Here is a 23,911-nt window from a genome sequence, read left to right as displayed (position 1 = left end):
TATCAAATAGGAAAATGTTCTCTTGGAAAGAGACCTGTTGGAAACCATACTACCTATATATGTATGTACATACATATATACCCTTAGGGCCGGGGTTGGTGTGTAATAAATATACCAATTATGTACATACTTAAAAAAATCAAATAAAGATACCTGACATGAGATTCAGCGAAATAGTTTATTAATATGTTAAGAGCAAGTCCATTTAATTTAATCTAATATTCCCACTTCTCTTCATGTTTAATAGCATAATTCGCAGTCACAATATGATATTTATTTACAAAAATGCAATTTTCAAAAACCGAAATGAAACCGAAAGCACCAATTAGTCAAAACCACCAATTAGTAAAAAAAAATGCGATGTATTACCGTTAAATTAAAAAGAAGACTGAGTTTTCTTCGGGATTTAAAAAACGTAAACAATAAAATTTTCCTAAAATATATCATTCTTTACATTCGAGAAACTAAGAAAAACCTTGTAAAATAGTATCGAGTAATGCAATGCGACCATAATGATAATGACTTAAATGAAAGTGGTGAATTAAATCGACGGGATTCATGTAGTTACATACACTCGAAGTATTAAATAAATTGTATAAACACAAATTATGCTCGATTTCAACTTATTTGCAAATTTGTTTGTGTAACCACTTTTGCTGTGGATATCTTTCAGGAAGGACGCTCTTCTGATTTTCTGCATCCCGTTCGGCAACTGCTACAGCGGACTTCCAGAGACTATCCAAAGTAAGTGAATTCATCTAACTCGAAAGGTTGTACACCCATACATATGTATGTACAATTCGATAATATTAAGAGTCCCCAAACTGCGGCTTGCAGGCCGGATGCGGTTCACTGAATGCACTCGTGCAGATTAGAAATCTGGATGAGTTCATGAGTTCTATAAGCTTTTTTCAGGATTCGCTGAAAATTAGGGTCATTGTATGTATATGTTAGTTGAAGTGTATCTTCCAGTTGTAATATATTTTGACTAGTTGGAATATGTTCCGTCTAACCAACGTAAGTTGTACCATATGGCGAATTACATTCCAACTAGTCGAAATATGTATATTACAAATGAAAATACAGTTCAACTATAAGTTGGTACTTCTTATAGTTGTCGTAATGCGATACTCATAACCTCTATTCATAAATCATAATACCTAACGCATTATTGAATTCTAAAGTATTCATAATAGGAGTGATTGACATATCTATGTATTTGAATGTAAGTTTAGACCCTCGATTATCAGAACCTATGTAATTGTTTATAGCAGCGTTTTAAATTAAATAAAATGTGGAAGATGACGTAATTATATATGTAAGTTTGATGAAATGCTATGTTTGTTAACTTTGTTAACTTTGGTTACATAAATAAATAAATAAATACATAAATAAATACATAAATAAATAAATAAATAAGTAAATAAATCAGGGGAGGCGGAATTATTGTAATTGTATTTTCGTTTTGTCTTCATTTTCTACTAGTGATTTGTACTTTTCAATTAGTAGTTTTTGAAAAGGAATTGTTAGTAAACGTGATTGATAGTAAAAATATAACTTCTGTATATTTGATTATATAAAAATTAAATTATTTTACTTTTTATTGCATCTTTTGCATATTGCATATTTTTATTGCTAATACATGTACATATAGCAAAAGTTATCGGTTAACACTCCGATTTTTTTCTTATACATTTTTATTTTATTTTTCAAAAGCCACAAACTTTGCGAAATCCAATCATTGCGATGAAATTTTGCTCTTCTAGTTTAATGTTACAACATTGAAATGAGCTCCAATGAAACGATGAATATGAATGTATTGCATTTAATTGTGTTTATACAATTTATCAATAACGGCCAAAAAAGCATATGTATGTATATGTATAAACATAGGTATATACGATATGATTTTTTTTTATTGTACATACATATGTGTGTCTGTAGGTCTTATCTGCCTTTTATTTTATATTACATGTTTGTGATGTGATTTGAATGTTATTTGACTCGGATAATTTATATTCACCTTTGCTAATAATCATCGTGAAAAAGCACTTTTATATTACATGGTATTTATTATAAAGATTCATTTTGCGTAGCTATTTTCAGCTAGCTATGAGTTTATTACCTTTATTGAGATTGTCTTACATAGCTGCATAGTTCACTGTTTAAGCGATTGTTTACTAATTTAGGGGTCGTAGGTCAAATTTCCTTGGTTTCGCGACCCAAGAAAAGATAAATAAAATAAAAAAGGAGATTTAAATAATTTTTCAAAAAACAAAAATATGTTTCTTGTACAGATAACAACTTTAAATCTGGGTCAACAACAAAAATGTGTCGGGGCTCAAATATGGGTCGTGACCCATAGGTTAAGAACCTCTATTTTAGATTCTAAAGTTTAAACAGTTATTTTCAAACGGCATCCTAGTAAACTTTTGAGGCATATTAAACCAATTTTCAATAATTGACATATATGTATGTCTCCCAGATATTTATGTATGTATGTACAGCAGCGATTTCCAAACTGGGAAGCGTTGACTAGTACAAAGGGGGGGGGGGGCGAAAAGTTCTAGGAAAGAGGGCGTTTTGGGGCTATTTTCCAGGAAACAGGGCAAACTACAAAGCTAGAGACCAAAAAAAAAAGGTTCACCATACAAATGAACAATGGTGCACAGGGCCCCGCCGGCCTATGTTTATAATACAATACATATAATAAAATAAAATAATATATACTTAATAAACTTTCAAAATATTAAAACCTAAAGATAGTAATAGAAAATCGTAATAGAATTGAAGATAGTAAGGATATAGCGGAGCAACGAAGTAGAAATATAAAAGAAGATAAGAAAATAAGATTCATCCTATTCAAAAGTGCTATTATACATATGTATGTAGATGGTTTAGATCAGTGCTTCTTAACCATATTGAAAGAATCGCCCCCCCCCCCCCCACCCCCACAAAAAATTACTCTATTTTCTACGTATGTATTTCATGCAATGATTTTCTTTACAAATAAAAAATTATAAGAAAAACAAATAAAAAACACGATTATTTTTATAAACATTATGTATTAATTGCCATTTTTGTCATATTAACATTACATACATTATAATGTTATTTCAATTTAAAAGTAAATAATTCAATGGAAATGTGAATTTTTTATTAAAAATTAAAAAAAATGAATGAGATCCTTGAGCCTTGAGTAAAATTAGGTTCAAGTTTAGTTAAATACAGTCTCAAATCTCCTCTTTGGCTTATCTGTAATCGATTTCGGGATTTTTTTAATATATGCGTTACTGCGCTAAAACCCTTTTCTACTAAATATGATGAAGGAAATGCTAAGATGGGCAATTTTACCTCTTTCCACAGAAGAGGGTATCGATGGCGAAAACGGACCCAAAAAACATCATAATCACATTGATTGAATACTATTTTAGCTTCACAGTCATTTTGTAGCTCAATAAACTGCTCTTTTAAATTTTGACTGACACTTTCTACATCTGATAAAAATGGATTAATTATCCAATCTGGTATTAAAAGTTCATACAAGTCCTTGAATGGTATTATCATATCTTCGATAAGGGCGTCAATGTGGCTACAGTATGTTTCTTAATCAGAATCTTTGAGCATATCTTCTTTTAATTGTTGTAAAGAAGGAAACTGATGAAGTTCTCGCCGACGAAGATTATTTTTAAATAATTTGAGTTTGTTGATAAAGCTCAGTATAATGCCTTTGTCTTTAATAAGACTGATATTGCTTCCTTGAAGCTTCAGGAGATTTTCATTTATCTTTCCGAATATATCCGAAAGATAAGCCACATCATTTCGTTGTAGTTTTAATTCAATGCATATGCTTTCATTGTTTACATCCAAAAACTCCACAATTGTATCAAATAGTGAATAAAATCTTTTTAAACAATTTCCTTTCGAGAGCCATCTTACTTCTGTATGTAAGATAAGTCGTTCGAATTCTTCATCATTTTCTTTACACAGTTGACGGAATAATCTATCATTCAAGGGATGGGACTTTATTTTATTGATGACAACTATAACGATACTCAGCGATTTGTGAAGTCTTCCATTAAGCTTCTTTGCAACTAAATGTGAATTGTTAGAACATTTGAAGACTTTGTTTGAAAAACAGCACATGTCACAAAATACGAATTGTGCAGGAGAGTAAAAAAACTATTTATCTTCCATAATTATTGAAAAATACTTTATTTAATACATTTTATATTTAAAAATAAAATATACAGTAAGAATAGTTTAAAAAAGTTGCAAAATACACGTAAAAAATAATAAAAAATAAAAACCAGGTGGGACATAGGTCGTTTTTCCACAAATTTCGCAATTATTGAAAAATACTCTATTTAATACATTTTATATTTAAAAATACAATATATAATAAGAATAGTTTAAAAATAAAAGTTAAAAAATACACGTAAAAAATAATAATAAATAAAATAACCAATAATTCGTTTATCCATAAATTGCGCAATTATTGAAAAATACTTTATTTAATACATTTAATATTTAAAAATACAATATTCAAACTTAATAAGTTCCGCCACTTGATCTTTCTAGAACAGTGGTCGTCGGTAACCTGTGGCTCCGGAGCCGCATGAGGCTCTTTGCATCAAAACTCGCGGCTCTTATTGTCTACCAAAGTTTACGTGAAATTATATAAATACGTATTCCGATAAGGGTGTATGAAACATAAATTTCAAAAATTGATTTTCATACATCTCCACAATTTTCAGCTCATAAATGAGTAGGATCTATATTAAATTTTAATATACAATCCAAAACTATTATGTTGCGGCTCCCAAACTTTTCAATTTTGCAACTTTTTCCTTGGTTTGGCTCTTAGCTAGGAAAAAGTTCTTCATCACTGTTCTAGAAATATTAAACAAATAATCAATGTGTTCCGATAATAAAGGGGACTGCAAGCAATCCAAACGGTGTAGCAGTCGAGCGTATAACGCGGTATCCTTTCTACAAAAGTGGGATAAGCTAAGGGTGACATTTATGTCCATACAAATCATCATTTTTTATTACCCACTAATTCCAATCTTCGTTATTATATATTCGTAAAGAAACATGTGGAAATTATGAAATAAGAGGTAAATATGCATACAATCACAATCATACCTATATGTATGTACATATACATACATATATACGTATGAAATGTGAAAAAAATATGTAATAATATGAAAAAACGATTTTTTAAAATATGAAATTGTGCCATTCAATAGTTTAAAAAAATAATATTATACCATTAGAAGATGTTATAAAACATATGACGTACATACATGCATCATTTGAGGCCGATCTTGTAGGAAGAACAACATATGTCCCTGGACATATGTTGTTTTTCTAACAAAATGCTTGGACAAGTGTTGTTTTTCCAAAAGTGGCTATTTTTTGACGCTCATTTTTAGTGACTAAGAGATTTTTTCCACATCCAATAAAAAGTGAGCATGTAGTCCGTGATCAGGACTATCGTTTGCAACAATAAAATCGATTTCGAAAAAAATGGACATATGCTGTTTTTCAAACGAAGTCTTCATTTGCCATCTCATCAATTCTTTTTGAAACCGTGCCATTGCTCAATGGGACTGAAGAAAGAATCTCTTGCTAGTTTTGTCCGATCATATGATTAATGAATAAACGTATAGCTGGTAGTATTAATTTTTCTCCATATGTATGTGGTGCACCACATTTCCAATAATTTGTGCTATTTCATAAGATACCATTAGTCCTTTTTTGTTCCGACTTTATTTCATTGTTATTAGTTTATTTTAGTTATTTGTGGGTTAATATGTATGTTAGAAAAATGTAATAAAAACGAACCACGACAAATTAAGCGTGAAGGATATTTTACAATGTCTTCTTCACGCATTATTGCTGTAGAAAATAAAACCCAATACTTTTGAACATATTTTTAATTGATTAACAACGTATAGACACATAAGAATAAGATAATAAAATATTTAATATTTAGTTGCTCCCCCTTTTGTTTAATGACTGCGACAATTCCCCAAAGCATGGAATTTACGAATTCCTCGAGGATTTGTAATGGAAATTTCCAAATCACATTTTTTGGATAGTATTTTGTAATAATTGAAGGTTTGGAATGATGTTTTTGCTGATTTTTCGTTTAATTATACTCCATAGGTCCTTAATGGGGTTCAAATCGGGGCTTTTTCCAGGCCAAGTTAATGTTGGTACTCTGAGTTGTTGTAAATAAGTCTTCTCCTTTGAAAAACTTATTCAAATATCACATCTTTTTGTATTTATTATTATTGTACACATTCAAATGCATAAAATAAAGAAAAAAAATTAGCGATTTTGCTCTATGGGAAGGTGAATAATCGTCTTGAAATATGACGTCATGACACCTAGAAAAGTGTTTTTCTATTGATAGTATGAGATGATCTTTTAAAATATTTTTGTAAATTTCAACATTCACGAACCCTTTCATAAATGTAATTCTTCCAACTCCATAATAAAAAAACATCCCCAGATGATTATACTCTGAGGGTGCTTTGCTGTATTCCGGGTGCAATTTTTCTTGTAGCGTTCGCAACATTTACGCCGGAAATTCTGCAACCCACCCGAGCCAACCATGTTGAATTTGGATTCATTCGAGAATATGACTCTTCGCCAATCCATTTCAATCCAAATTTTGTTTGTTTTGGCCCATTCCAAGCGTGCACGCATCATTTTCTTCATGAGGAGCGGTTTCATCGTCGGTCTCCTTGCGAAAAGTCCACTATCTCTAAAGTGTCAACGTATAGTTTCCACACTAATGTCGATTGAAAACCTTTCAGGAGCATCTCGTTTAATTTCTGTAGCAGTTTTGAACCTGTCGTGTAATGATTCGCTTGTCAATAAACGATCTTCCCTCCTAGACGTCTGTCGTTTCGATCCCGTTCCCTTTTTTCGTTGTTACGTTCCAAATTACCGTTCTTTCTTCAAAATTCTAAAGACAGTGGATTTGGAACATCCTACTCTAGCGGAAATTTCTCCAAATGATAATAGGAAATTTCTCCACAACTCACCATATTCGATATAATTAGCTGCACTTCATTAGTGCTTTTCTGTTCTGCGGCATGTTTCTTCAAAATATTCTAGAAACCACAAACGAAAATGAACTCAAATCGAAGAAAGGGTATGTATTTAAATAACTAAGTAGTAAAAAATCCTAATATATAACGATTATAGGTTTTATTACCCGAAAATCGTAAAATTTAAGGGGTTGCGATTTCAGTGACCGGCACTGTATATACATATATATATATATATATATATATATATATATATATATATATATATATATATATATATATATATATATATATATATATATATATATATATATTATATGCGAAATACCGCTTGCTGATATTACTGTTGGAAGAAGAATTTTATTATTATGTAAATTATATTTGTATTTGTTTTGTATTAATTAATACATTTTTAACATTTAAAATGTGTTTTTTATGAAATAAGTAGATGGGGGAGGGGGTGAGGCACCAAGATTATATTTTTTTCAAAAGGGAAGCCTATTAGAAATAAGTTTGGAAGCCACTGATGTATCGGTGCCGTAGTAACGCCTTGGGCGCGTCTCGCCTGTTTTTTTTCTAATTATTTATCAAACACTACTTAAGATCGACCACCGGTCAAAAATAGACATGAAATTTAAGTACATACATTAAGAATAATAATTAGCGAATAGTATAAATTTTGATAACAGACTTTGATAACGACTATTCGTTTGAAACTTTCAAGTTATAATTAGAAATCGGAGTTGGATCGGTGCTTTTCAAATAACTTAAGAACTTTGAAAACAGTGCGTTCACTTTAACGTTTAAAACGAAACTAGTTCAGGTGCCAAATATTGCCGTTACAAAAACTTTTTTTGTGAGCGATATGTATTTTATTTATTGAGCAGACATAAAAATTATGCTTTCTCATGAACCACTTGTTTATTCTATACTGAGAAATGCAACAAATATTGGGATTGACATCTACTTCGTTTTGGACTTTTGCACACATAGATTATTGGGGTCTACGTGACGAGCCAGAATGTTAAATTACAGAAAACACAAATATCGGAAGGCAAAGATCGAAAATCGAAAGATCTTAAGTCGAAAGATCAAAAAAAAGGGTGCATGGTAAACGGTACATCTCACTTAATTTGCGCGAGCAGGGTACAACAGGAACAAGAGGAACAGGCTTTTCCTCCCGTATTCTGCGCGCGCACATTAATACGGGAGGAAAAGCCTGTTCCTCTTGTTCCTGTTGCATCCTGCTCGCGCAAATTAAGTGAGTATGTACCGTTTACCATGCACCCCTTTATTTTTTGATCTTTCGACTTTCAATCTTTCGATTTTCGATCTTTGCCTTCCGATATTTGTGTTTTCTGTAATTTAACATTCTGGCTCGTCATGGAGACCGAGATTATTGTAACGTACGCCGCCGCGAGTAGAATCGCTATTTCCCAGAATCTGGACGAGCGTGAGACATCGCGTTCCTGCAACCGTTATAATCATTGGTTTCGAGGAGTATCTCCAGGCTAAGTGCAAGTGGGCTAAATAATGGATGGACTTAGCGGTCGGTAACGGCACCCAGCCACTTCCCACTAGAATTCTTAGAACTGACAACGCGAAAGCGTGGGACTGCATATCCGGGTACGTGGCTAAACAAAGGGGAAGTAACCGGACGTCGAAGATGCAGGGAGCGACCTGTACTTATAGATATCTAGACATTCTAGACGGAGCACGGCCAATGCGTGTATCTCCTTAACCCTTTGCCCGCGTCACCAAATTTAGCGAACATGCCCTGTACGCGGCTGCTTTTTTGCGGATTTTGTTATCGCGTTTTATAAATATAGGTTGTAATATTTTATAAATTATTTTAGCCTATATTGATTTTTTTTTGACTACTGCCATCTATTGAATTTGGTAAAGTATACATTTAGTAATATTTTCAACCAAGTTATAAAATTTTAACACAATAGACGGCTCTTATACAGGTTGGAACTTCCAAGACGTCTATGCGTGTCTCACGCGCTGAGGGCATGTTCGCTAGGACATGTATAGTAGTCGTACGCGGTGGAAAGGTTAATCACCAATAAATGCTGTGAAATGACTTTGGTCTTTTACTTGGATCCTCCATCTACCATTATCAATTTCAATCAGTGTGCATCGTGGGAAATTCAGAATTTGCATTTCTTATTAATATACATACATTTCTTATAAATGAAACGCGTGTACACATATAAATAATAAACACAATAGTATACATACATACATATGTACATATGTAAATATACGTATAAACACAGTCAGGGTTAAGCTTGAAGCAGGACGCCATAATCTCAGATTTTCCATAGCTTCCTATTTATCCGAAGACGTACCGACCGATGTGAGCCATTGTGGTGCACCATGGTCTCATGGTCGTCGTGGTCTGAATCGATAAAGCAACGAAAGGAGAGCAATTCACGGTTGTGCATCAAACTCGCCCACCTTGACCCATATTCGCGTATGTCCGTCAACTTGCCACAACAAAACTTCCCCGTATCTACATTACGGTCACTACACTTCACACATGGCCTGGCCTGGCCTATCTCGTTCTCGTCGATAAAACTCTCATTTTCATTATCGACGTGAGCGTGCATATTGTACGGATCTGTTTTGAAAGGTCGTTCGAAAGCATTCGAATGCCAAACGTAAGATTTCAAGTGCAAAAATCGTCATAAGTATAATCAAAACACTTCCATGTATGTAGGTAGTGTCTACCCAGGGCTGTGGAATCTTTTTCACCTTTTTACTTTATCTGCATAACTACATACATATGAGTCTTTATTTTTACACATTTTCTTTTTATACAAGTACTAGCTGTACCCGGCATGCATTGCAATGCCACAATAACGCATGCAATTCCCGTTCAAGTTCCCGTTCCCATTTGTCGGAAAAACGCATTTATTTTTCCCTAAAAACATTTGAAATTATTGCGTTGCAATGCCACTCATTCCCGTTTTTGCCGTTTCCGTTCCTGTTTTTGGCCGATTTTTTTCACAGTAAGCTTCCTGGATATGCATACAATAAATCCTGAAAGTTCCATCGTACAATAACGCATGCAATTCGATAAGTGAATTTTTCAGTTTCAAATTAATACTTAATAATCAAATTAAATTATAGTAAAGTATACGAACGCATACGTGGCAGACAGACAAACATTGATTTATATAGATATGTATGTAGGATTGTTATGAGTGGTACGTAATGTCAGGTTGGTATGAGTGGTACGTAAATGTATTTGTACGTTGGCAATGCGTTCGCGCAAGTTGGTCACCAACGTAAATTTCCTTAACTACACTCTGGCGCTTCATACTATCGCGTCGATAAAATCGTAATTACGAATATTATTATTAAGAGGTTTTTTTTCACAGTAATCTTCTCGGACATGCATACAACAAATCCTGAAAGTTCCATCGTAATCCGTTCAGTGGTTTAGGAGCCTATTCGAGACAGACAGACAGACAAACATTGATTTATATATATACAGATGTGTATTCTGAAATACTGAGACTTTGTGTCGGTTAATGAAATACAATCCCTCGTAGTTTTTCTTTTAAATTTTTCATTGGTTTCACTCAATGGCTTGAGCTGAAACTTTTGAACTTATAATTGCTTTTGAAAACTTCAGCAATGGTGTTTATTTTTATTTTTTTTCTTTAACCGGCAGTACATACATATACATGTAGTTGTTCTTTTAATCGCCACTTTTCTACGAAACCATTCAATGTTTCAAAATTAAACTTCATATTTGTAATTATTTGATTAAGATCTGTCAAGCGGAAGTGACATATAATTTTCATTTAAGTCCGACCGTATTTGAAAACATCGCTTTCTAATGTGAAATTGTACTTTCATCAAATAAGCCTATTCGGTAACCCGACATTTAGACACAAAACAAATTTCACACGTGAAAAGTACATTGTGAAAATGACTATTTAAGTTCGTATTTCAAATTTATTTAAAAATTACTTGTGTTCTTTATCAAACGCCAATCAAGAGTTTATTTTTAAACATCGCATAGTTCTCGTGTGTATATAGACTCGAAAATATATTTCGCTGTAAATCCAAGACTATCTTTTACATAGCTATCATATAGCCAGCAGCATAGCTCAGTCGTTAAGCTTCTGCTTAGCGTCGAGAGGCGCCGGGTTCGATCCCATGAGCTGACCTCGATTGAAAAGAAATTTTCCGAGTATATCTGTAGCGCTGCTGGTCAGACCTGGATATCTGTGACTCCAGGTCGATCGTTTCCTATCAGAGTTTGCCAATTTTCTCTGATGTCATTGTTGAAACGGTTCCCGATAAAATTGGCTAAATATCCTTCCTACCTACTATGTCACCACTATTTGAGATTGATTAATGAACAATAAAATTGATGTACTATTCATAGATGTCTCGTTAATTTGCGAGTCTTTCAGTGTCTCGTAATTCAGCGACTTGCATAATAAAAAAATGCTGCAATGTTTGTAATTGGCCAGGAAGGCGCATTGGGGTTACCTGTAAGGCCTTCCTGGTATATATGTAAAAAAAATATATATACATAATATGTGTACTTGTACCATTGAATAGACCAAGAATGGCTTTTTCTAACAATAACACTTAATTGGCCTGGTGACGAACAATCAGTCAGTGGTATCAATATTATGGTATCAGTAATCCATACGTTTACAAAATTTGACTTTGAAAATTTTGTATCACATTCTTATATTTGCGATATATTAGTTTATTATGTCAATCAAACTGTCAACAGTAAACAATACGTATAATAATAATATAATATAATATTGAACGATGTTGAAAAATATTTCCCAGAAACGACGATGGTTTTCCCATTATAAATATAATATAAAAGCCAAATAGTAAATATTTTAATAATAATATTAAATAAATATATATTTTTATTTGTAGTGTGGTATTTTAAAACATTTGTAAGTCTTCAATGGAATTAACGAAATTTGAATGTGTTCTCCATCATTAGAACAGCTGTTTATATGTACATATGTACATACATACATACATACATATATACAGTATTCTTTTTGTTTTTTCGAATAGTTAAAATTTTAAACTTGAATAAAGCTAGTAAAAAAATAATATCAAACATACCATATGCTTGGTCTTGCCCTTTGGGCGTAACCAAAAAAAAACTATTAAAGAAATTTCCCCGAAACTACTAGTTAGCAGGGTTGGAAAATTACGGAGATAAACAGGGTTGGAAAACTCTTCCCCTCTGTCACTCCCCCCCCCCCCCCCCCCTCATGATGCGGCCCTGATAATATAATAGAATTTCTATTCGAATTGAACTGTTGAATTTTTCAGTTTATCTTCCCAGTAAACAGACGTACATCCGAAAGTACGAATAAAAATAAACGTACATATGTTTGTATTAATTATTGATCGGAATTGAAGTTAATTTTTTTACTGACTCCGCAGCCCTATCTCATTCAATAGCTGACACAAATTTAGGGCTCTCTCGGTCGTATTTTTTTGTAATTCAAGGCTCGTTCTAAACACGGATGTGTTTCTAATGGCGACCTTTCAAAGTCGCACGGGGTGGGCCAAAACTAATCACCCGATTTCAAATACCTATAGCTCTAAAAAAATAAATAGATAAAACCTAAAATCAATTTATTAGTTAATAATATATTATAAATTTTATTAAATCACAGATACATATGCATGTATTATCACTTCTTAAATCACGTTCTACATATTACACATGTTGTATCATTAAATGACGTTACATGACTAAAATGACATTCCACATGTTATGTATATAAGTTTTGTATTCAATGAAAATAAAACAAATGTAAAATTACGAAATAATTTCGCAATTATCCAGTATTTTGTTTTTATCTGCAAGTAAAGGTGTCAAAAAGTGACCGCTTTCTACAATTCCTTGTTGTTTCGCCAAAAATGCTTTTTTTTTATTATAATTCATTTCAAACCAAAAAATTGCATAATCTTATCAAGAAAATATGGACTAAAAAGGTGAATTGTTTTGTCAAAACGAGAAAAAATACCCCCAAAGATTATTATACCATAATAGAATATCGTCAAATGGGCAACAATGTATATTTGAAAGATTTGTGATGTATGGAACAGTAAATTTATGAAAAACTTTGACTTTAGTCAAGTTTTTTGTAAACCTTTGGCCTTGTTTGAATGAAGAAAAAACAACAAAGAGGTGCAAACTGATTTTTAATAACTGCAATAATGTGATAAATAGTATTAGGCTGTCGATGGATGCTTTTCAAATAAAAATAAATCCTTCATTAGTAGAGCCCGGAATCTGAAGGGGCTGTTTATTGTTCAAAGATTGTAAATGCATTGTTAAAGGTTTGCCGAACCTTTTTTACAAAGGATTTACAACAATGGAACAATAGGCGGCACGTTTCCGGCCCCTTCAGATTCCAAAGCATGGTTTTTCTAAAAAAGAAATTGACAATAGTGAACCATTTTTTGTGCATAAATGTTTGTGTAAATGCAAAACCATTTGTGTATAAATGTAGAACAGGGATGACGAACCTAGAGCACGCGTTTAGGTGACAAAAGTTTCGATGGCACGCGAATGATTTCCAATTTTTATTTAATTAAAATTTAAGGTTTCAGATTATTTTTAAAAAGTCTCTTATATATATCTCACTAGTGGTTTTGTAATATATTTGTATTATAAACAGCTTACACATGGCTAATCTAATAGTAAACATTCATTAGTTTTTTTTATTAAATTTATTTGAATCGAAAAAAACATAATATTCAACGATATCGATATTTATTTATTTAAAGTTTGGACCATTGTAGCATTACAGGAATTCCTAATGCGCCACAATGGTTAAAAATATTATCAAAATAAATGGTCAAAGATATCATCGTCATAGATACTTTGATTTGTTTTCGATGCTCCCACCCAAAACCTTACATACTTAAAAATTCTCTTTCGAAATTATATATTAGATTTCGCAAAAATTTTATTCAAATTATTTTCATAAAAGTAATAAGTATTAGTAATAATTATTTTCATAAAAGTAAAAGTAAAGTTATTTTCAAATTATTTTGAAAGCTTCTTTTTGTTCAAAAATTTAGAAATGTTGGTACGCGAACTAAATAAAGTAAAAAGGTGCTCCACTGATGTAGAGTATATTCTCAAATAAAAGCTTTGGTACAATTCAACAAATCTAAATTTGAAAGAGAACGGTTTGCTACAAATCGCTGCAAACGACGCGGCTGCATTTCGGTATTTGACGTCTCGGTTCGGTGATTACTAGAGCCCGGATAACCAAGGTGCCGTTTATTGTTCAAATGTTGTAAATGCATTGTTAAAAGTTTGCCGAACCTTTTTTACAAAGCATTTACAACAATTGAACAATAAGCGGCACCTTGGCTATCCGGGCTCTAGTGATTACTGGTCACAGAGTCACTAAAATCTCTATAACGGAACATCTGGCAGCCGAAAAGTTCATAATACTAACGATAACTATCATACTAACAAGAACTTGATTGCCAAATATTGTGTATTTGCGTTTTTTATGGCAAATATTGTCTTTGTGACCACCGCAATGTGACGAATAGTCCAATTACCGACGTCTCGATTAAATTCACCACCGTTTTAATTAAAGCATGAACGAAAGCCTCGATATTAATTGAGTTGCGCAGGTGACATTTCGATGATTGGCAATTATTAAAATTGAGTTGGATCTTTCTGGCAAGTTTAAAAAGGCAAAAATCGAGACAAGTATGAAATGAACATGCAGCCGCCTCGTTTGCAGCGATTTGTAGCGGAGCGGAAATAGAGTGATAGTTATTCTTATTAGTAGTAGGTGGTATAACTTCACATTAAGTGTAAGTTAATTTTTAAATGCTTTTTATTATTACGAAATTATGTTCCCAATACATCTTATATCTATTTTAATAGCTACTGTTCTACTGATCATTTTCTATTTTACAATTTTAATTTAATTTGGTTAGTAATCACAGTACTATATTATTCTTATGTTAATGTACAGCATAATAGGAAAAATTGCTCAAAAACCTATTTCAAATTCTTATTAATTAAAGACTCTCTAAAGTCGATGACCTAAATAAAGTAGATTGTGTTTAGGTAATCTGTGTATATGTATACCTGAAGGGTATAGACATTTTGTTGTAATCAGTCTAGACTGCGGATAGACACCGTGCTTTTTCCAGCAATCGGGGCGGTTTAGCTCTATTTGTAAAAAAACATACTTAACGTTTCACACGGTCTTCATTTAAAGACGTCATTTTTACGCGGCACCCTCTGGGTCCGGTGAATTATTCACCGAGACTCTTCACAAGTGTGTTATTGTGGTTATTACTTATAAGTGATTCTGTCATAGAATCTACTGGTTAGTTTGTTAGTAATGTGTGTAACAAACGGAATATTATATATGGCATGCAGTTTTTTCAAGTTAGTATATATGGGTGTATTATAAATTATTTTCAGGGATTTATTTTGTATTATTTGCTTAGAAAGGTTAGTGTTCAGGCGGTTTTCCATACAGGTGAAGCATATGTAGGTTAATAGTGGTCATATGAGCGCTCGACATAATTTACGACTGCATATCGATTCATTTTAATGTACATACTTTGTTATATATGTATGTATGTATGTACATAAACTAATTTCTTGTGCAGTAGGATAGCTTCCATGCACTTAATTACAAAACTTCTCCACTTATGTAATTTCTAAATTGGACTTGTTATGATTGCGCGAGGGTCTTGTGACAGACATTTGCATACGTAGTTCACTATGTAACTTTAATAGTTCTATAAAATATATACGTTACGAATATGCACCGATGTACGTATAAAATACAACCTTTACAAGAATAATAAAACAAAAAAAACCATTCACTTTTCAAATTACACGGTTCTGTATAAATTTTAATTTTTGTTCCGTCGACTATCGGAAACATGCAATATTCACACGCTTATTATTATCGTTATATTACTTAATGGTTTTATTTAACTTGAAGATGTTGCATGTGCATCGATTTAAGCCCACTTTTGAATAAATGGTATTTGTCAATTTAAATTAGAATTATTTAAATGTGTTTTTTGAAAATCAGCAGTTTAAAATTGATTTATTTTAAATATTGGAATTTATAAAGTGTTCTTGAATTCTCGTTGCTTAATCTTATTTTACATATGTACATACATATATGTTAGGAAGGCCTAACAAGTAAACCCCAATGCGCCTTCCTGGCCAATTACAAACATCGATATATAATTTTTAGAATTATTTTAACAAAGCATCATACACAGCGACATCTATGGATTACTTTTTAATAAACTTTTCGGAGCATTTTTAAATAGATCATCAAATTTCAAGATACCGAAAACTCGAAACACTAGAGGAAAAATTTGCAGCATTTTTTTTTATACGAATCAGCGAAATTCGAGTTGCTTAAAACTCGAAAATTGCGAGAAATGGGAAAAGGTTGTCAATTTGTTCAATGAAAATCAGATAAATTGGCAAAATCTGATAGGAAATGATCGACCTGAAGGCACAAACCAAGGTCTGGCCAGCAGCAACCAGTGGGACTCGAACCCATGACCACTGTTCGAAAGCATACATACATACATATGCTAACCACTAGTACACGCTGCTGGTTTACTGCTGGTGTACATATTTGAATAAATAGTTGGTTAAAAAATTAGAAAAAGTTTCAAATTGCACAAATATAAACGTGAAACTATGTAAAATAAAAAAAAAACCTAGAAACTATGTAAAAAAAAAAGAAAAGTAGGAAAAACCCGAACGGATATTGCGAGGGATAATATTTGCACATCCCATGCAGTGATTATGCTTCGGTAGTGTTTGGTTATTAGGATGTTCTATTTACAATCGTCGTCATCGAAGTTCAATGGGAAATTTTGCAGTTGATCACTTCGGAAATGAAAAATGTCTCCGAGCTAGCATCTGCAAAAACTGCATGCCATATTATATATGGCATGTAGTTTTTTCAAGTTAGTATATATGGGTGTATTATAAATTATTATTAGGGATTTATTAAGTATTATTTGGTGCTTGGAAAGGTTAGTATTCGAGGCGTAAATTTTAGTGATCTACTATATTATTGAGTTACTGGATGTTGATCTTCAAGGTTCACAGAATTCAATCGCAGTCACGAATAGTATTCCAATTTCTAAAAGTAATAAATAAATCGAGAGTCAAGTCAGCAGTGGATTTGTTCGCACAACGACCTCCGACAGGTTCGAACGTTAATATTTAACATTGACATTCGCATCAAGTGGAGACCTTCCTACGAACGAGTTCATAAGCCGCACGTTGGCCATTTCTGACACCAGTTTTACTCCAGATCTCGCGACGAGGATGCGTACTTTTCACTCGTCTCATACTGAGCTCGTGGCTCGCCACAGTCGAAGAAATTCATCGGATAATCGTGCAATAATGTGCATGAATGCTAAATAGCTTCTAGTGTCCGAAATTGACAAAAAACACGGTGTAATAAGATTGATATTGACAAAGAACAAGCGACGAAGACATGATCGAACATCATCAGTGCCGTTCCCGACGACGACAACTGTCGATCGTCAAATTCCTCAGGAGAATCCTCAAACTAGATTCGGAGCTGAATATTCAGCAGGAGATCGAGAAGCTGAAACCTCGTGTGGACGAGATAAAGCAAGACTTGGCCGTTGCCCAGACCATAGCTGAGATCGGCATGCATCCTGAAAGTACGCAAGCCAGAATCCAGGCGGAAGAGCTCCGGTTGAAGTCCTTGGAGGAGTACAAGCCGCCTAGGGAAGTGGTCATCTACGTAGTCAGGTATGTTTTTCTACTAAGTCTGACATATTTAAAATCTGAAGGGTGACTGTCGACTTAAGAGGGCTGGACAGCAGCGCCGTGTCCATACAAACGTACTATACTTCTCCCTTCCTCAATTATGGCACTAGACAAATTATTTTTTAATATGCTATGGATATCCACCATCGGGGTGCATCTATCGTTTTATTTTTTCGATTAATTATTTTTTATATGAGCTAGGAGCCGCCAAACATCTATAAAATCGCCTCTTTTTTACACCCACGAAACGAGTCCAGCGTGCTTATTTAACGGTCGATTTAAAAAAAAAATACGCCGATAGATGCACAGAAAGTATCTTTCTCATACCGATGATGAAATTTTTTTAAAAATTGGTCCAGTTTTGGAGGAGAAAATAGTAGAATACGAAACCTCGATTTTGTCAATTTAAAATACGTTTTATCTGGTCGAAGCGCAACTGTCGCATTCACTCAATTGATATATATTTTCACATTCACTCAATATATACATACACTCAATATATATATCGAAGAAAGGAACGGTAACAAAATTAAGGTTTCGGGTGTACAGCCCTCTTAAGACTCTCTGATATGCACACATGTACATATGCAAGTTAAACTTATTGCCAGTGTCAACGATGCAGATCTCAGACTGCATTGTTCCGAAATGATAAAGACGGTAGTAAAAATCCAAGGGCCCGTAACGGCGCGCATTTTCTGCAGCCTCGCTTAAAAATAAAATAAAACACTGACGTTCTGATAATGAAAACAATTTGCCTTCCAGGCATTTCGAAATCAATGAGACGTACACGTGTACGTGCCATATTTACAATACGCTTTCTATATATAGATATTAATATTGTACAATATTTATAAGGACTTAATTGTAAAACGTCAGTTTAATGCAGAAAATCACTGCGACTGGTCGCATCAATTGGCGGACCTCAGGATTCATCGCTTGAATATTTTCACTCGAAGGCATTAAGGTAAATAAAAACACATACAATTATATTTTTGTCTGTAAAATTGTTTCAATTTTCAATTTTTACTGCTTTTCGATACATTGAATTGAAAGTTTCTAATAGTTTGAGACGTCAACGAATGGTCGATGACTTTTTTCAATTGAAATCTATAAATTTCTTAATTTGTAAATAAATATCGTCATTATTTTTACATTTCGTGTTTTTTTATGTTTAATCCCTTCACGTATTGAAATTGCCGAAGTTGAATTCGCGCCCAGGAAACCCACCTCTAAAATTGATAAAATAATAGCGATTTTCAGAATATAAAAATTAAAGGAATTTAAAAAAAAATCAATAAAAACTGGCATGTAACCCAATTTATTAAATTATTGGTAATGAGATGGGTATAAATAAACATAAATGGGTACATTCATAGTATGTAGGTGTGTAAGAATTTAACACACACAAACAAATCGTTCTTATAAATAAATTATTTTATTAAAATTATTAGTGAAATTACTAGAGAGTCTAGTTGGAACACACCGTATTACTATTGATTAACCTTTCCTCCCCTGTGATATGTATTTACTACAACTCGACCCTAATAATGGAAATATCGATATGAAATGTAATAGATACGAGGTTCAGAATTTTTGTATTCCTCGTCATTGTATCTTTTGTATTACGTCAATGTATGTGTACAAAATACATATCATCGTAGCGCGCGGATGTTTTTGGCACCGTAAGGGAAAGGTTAAAGAAAGTAATAATAAAAAGGAGTCAGAGTCGGTTAATTTTTTACAACTCCTCTTGAAATGCTACGATTCTACGACTGAATCTGACTCCACAGCCCTGCTAGACAACCAAACTTGATGAAATGAACTAAAGGCTATCGTACCAGCCTAATATAAATAAAAGATCATACAATTCCAACAAATTCGATTTTTGTAGCATTGTGATAGAACAAATTCATTATTAAATATTATGAAATCTGTACATATCTGGCCTGTTTTACTATATACAGACGGTATATAAAGACGGTGTCTCGGTACATATGTACATATATAAATGGTATATTTGTATGTACATATATATATATACATATATATATATATATATATATATATATATATATATATATATATATATATATATATATATATATATATATATATATATATATATATATATATATATATATATATATATATATATATATATATAAATATACATATGTATATATGTATGACAGAACGTGGGACCAGTATGGGGATATCGAAAATACAATACCGGGAGCATATTTTGTACGTAGAGATAATATTATTATTATTTATTTATTTTTTATTATTTATTTATTAATAGTTTTGGACCATTGTGGCATTACAGGAAGAACCTAATGCGCCACAATGGCCTACATTTAACAAAGATAATACAAGTAAAAAAAAAACAGAATAATTAGAAAGCAGAATAAAAAAAATAATAAAAAGTAACAAAAGGAAAATAATAATACAAATAAAATAGTACATAAAATGTACAAAGGAGAAAGAAAAAGTAAAATAAATCAACAAAATATGAATAAAAAATAAAACCACAGCGAGGCCCAAATTATAGAATAGATTAAGATTCCACTCATTCATCACATTCAAATTAAGAAAGTAATGATGAGCGCAGGTTACCATATAAATATGTTAAAATAGCATCCGATACGCTCCCCAAGGTGGAAAATATCACATTCAGGGACGGCAGCAACGATTTCATTGAGAAGTCGAATAGCTCTTGGAATAGGAGCCATTCGAAAAAGAACTGTGCGAGCAGCAGGTACAACCATCAAATGATGATGTCTACCACGCACATAATTATTAATTATTATAAAATTTTATATCCAATATGCAATTCCGGAAGAGGTTTTTATGCCAAATTTTAGTATGCCAAGGTGTATTATTAATTATTATTATATAATCAATTTGAATGCGATTTCGATTTTGATTTCGATTTTGATTTTGATTTTGATGGCGGGGGCGCCGGTGGGGCGCCCCCCTTCCCTTCTCTTCAGCGTTGGGGTGCCCCCTTCCCTTCCGATTCCAATTAATTATTACTATACGTATTGTAACTTTATTTTAAATCATATATCAATTGGTTTCCGACACACCCGTTGAAATTTCAACGGGCACAATACTAGTCCTAGATAAAATGCCAAGGCAACCAAACTCGATGAAATATGTATACTATGTAAATGCTACCAACGATATTAAAAATAATAAACTACCGATATTATGTAAATGAAACTTACGATACGATAATAACACAAAAACATCATTATATTTAAAGAAACCTGATGCATTTTCTCGATATTATAACCTTCTATATATTGAATAATCGATTGAAAAAATACAAATAAATTTTCATTTAAATTGGGTAACTAACCGGAGTTGCTAAAAAATGTTTGATTCTTAATCGATAATTGTAAGTGAAAATTCATGTTCCAAGTTGGGGACCGGGCCCTGGTTTAATACATTGGTTGGTACCCCCATCTCGTCAGGCCTGCCTATCACAATGGGTATATATGTATAATCTGTACCAAAAGTTTACGGGAAATATTTAGTGGACAATTGAGAATAGATGGAAGGAACGAAATGTGATTTTGCATTACTTTAGGTTTGAGTTTCGTGCGATCTCTGTCGATTCGATTTTTCTTCATTTTAAAATGCCTCTTCTATTGAAGGTTGCTTGATTGAAGACTGTCACATTGAAATAATAATATATATATATATATATACATATCTACATATATGTAATGTATTATGTACATCTGTAAAGGCCCATACATATATATGTACATAATGTGTACATCAGAGATCAGAGCAATTGGCACACGGTAGTCTAAAGGCAGACTTCTGTTCGTTTTAACATGGTTGTTCAGTGTCAAATGGACGCTAACCAAGCTGGTTATTATATTCACTTCATCTTCACATTATTTATAATTTATACACAATAATAACAGGACAATTTTCCACTAGTTTATCTGAGCTCTCAATTGCAGAACTTCGATTCGTTCTTACATTTACTATAATTTCCCTCCGATTGCCTATTCTTCTTTTTCTTCTTTAAACTTGATCCTCTATTTCTTCCTCCTATTATACCGCTTATTTTGTATACTTTGAGCTGATAAATACGTATGAAAATTCACTTTGACACGAGTATTTTAAGTCCATGTCAACTAATTTACTTGTCTTTGAGGGTTAGCATATATTAAAATTTTAGCACATTTTTTTTTGATTTCGTACATAGATATGTACATAGTATATCTACATATTATATCTACATATTTTTTTATTTGGAAAATATGAACTCTTATTTTATACTTTTATATTATTGCACCCATGCCATGATAATCGTTGATGCCAACTTTTTGTGTTTCAATATGACAAAAACATTGGGGTCAGCGTTGAATGTTTTGTTTTTATTGTGTAAAATTAAAATTTCGCAAAAAAATAAATAAACAATAACAAATTGGCAATTAAGCCCTAGTATATAAATATATACATATGTACATACATATATATGAAAAATACATGACCGACAAATATCAGTGTCGTTCCTGACGCGGTCGTGTGCCAGTCTACATATACATACGTATGTAATATATCATCATCATCATCATTTACCGCCAATCACCAGCTACTGCTGGATGAGGAGCTCTCCAACACCCTTCGTCTCTCAACTGTGTATGGTTTGAAATAATTAAATGGATTCAGAGTCGGATCTTCAGCGAGAGATCGAGGAGCTGAAACCTCACATCGAGAGGATAAAGAAAGATTTGGCCAGTGCGAAATTCATAAGCGAAACGGCCAAAAACCCAGAAAGTGCAGAGGCCACTACCCTGGCGAGGAAACTCCAACTGAAATCCTTGAAAGAGTACAAACCACCGAGAGAAGTGATCATCTACATAGTCAGGTATTCTTACATATAGGAATATAGGAACAGTGTGAGCAAGGATGGACTTCCTTTCTTCAGTGTGCAATTCAAATTTGAAATTTTATATATGAAAACTGAAATTTTAGTGTTGATTTCAGTGAACTGCGTGCGTATTTTCAAAAGACACCCTTTCCGAGTCACACTTTGCATACAGGAAAATGTGTGTCACAAGCTGTGAAAGCTAAAGATTGTGCAAAGTTTTCAGACAATGGCCACATTTAAATACAAATCAGGAAATATAATAGGATCGATTTCAATTTGAGTTGAAAATTATACTTTACAATTTGCGCGGAAAATATCGGTCACATCGTACTCCATGACCTTTCTTTAGTACGCACCGGTTCGGAGCAATTATGAAATCAAACGTATGCCATTGTAAAATATTAATTATATATAATATTGTAAGCACACAATACAATTTAATTTTGTTTAAATTGTCAACGCGTGTGTACATAAGTATGCACGTACCTACCTACATACCTACCTATACCTACGTCAATTGAAGATGATACTATGTATGTAGCATTTTTTTTATTTTTTATTTTTAAATGCTTTTTATTATTACGAAATTATGTTCACAATACATCTTATATCTATTTTAATAGCTACTGATCTACTGATCATTTTCTATTTTACAATTTAATTTAATTTGGTTAGTAATCACAGTATTATATTATTCTAATGTTAATCTAAAGCATAATAGGGAAAAGAGCTCAAAAACCTATTTACAATCCTTATAAATGTTCATAATACATCTAATACATAATATGAATTAAAGACTCTCTAAAGTCGATGACCTAAAGCAGATTGTGTTTAGGTGATCTGTGTTGTATGTAGCATTTAAAATACTACGTATGTATTTAAATGACAAATTTACATACATATAATATGTAGTATTTTACACTATATTCAAAACGGTGAAATCAATTATGTACATATGTATAACACTAACAGATCCATATCGTCTTCCTCCACATGTATTTATGCCCTTTGAGTATCTCCTATATGTACACATATGTATGACCGTCACAGCACCGACAGTCAAAAAATCGAAAATGTTCGTTTACCATGCATACA

The 23,911-nt window shown here is 32.6% G+C and overlaps 1 protein-coding gene across 2 annotated transcripts in view; it reads left to right on the top strand.

Annotated features, from left to right (window-relative positions):
- cu (NADP/NADPH phosphatase nocturnin) overlaps positions 1 to 23,911 on the top strand; it is a 39,876-nt gene that overhangs the window by 1,005 nt on the left and 14,960 nt on the right. For both annotated transcript variants that reach the window (XM_077445737.1, XM_077445735.1), the window contains exon 2: positions 674 to 744. In XM_077445737.1, coding sequence (XP_077301863.1) covers positions 674 to 744 — 71 coding nt within the window. The remainder of the gene's footprint in view (positions 1 to 673; positions 745 to 23,911) is intronic.

This window comes from Arctopsyche grandis, chromosome 2 (genome assembly GCF_051622035.1).
Source record: "Arctopsyche grandis isolate Sample6627 chromosome 2, ASM5162203v2, whole genome shotgun sequence".
NCBI lineage: Eukaryota > Metazoa > Arthropoda > Insecta > Trichoptera > Hydropsychidae > Arctopsyche > Arctopsyche grandis.
Note: the sequence above shows the minus strand (reverse complement) of the source record. Positions and strands in the feature narration are given on the sequence as shown.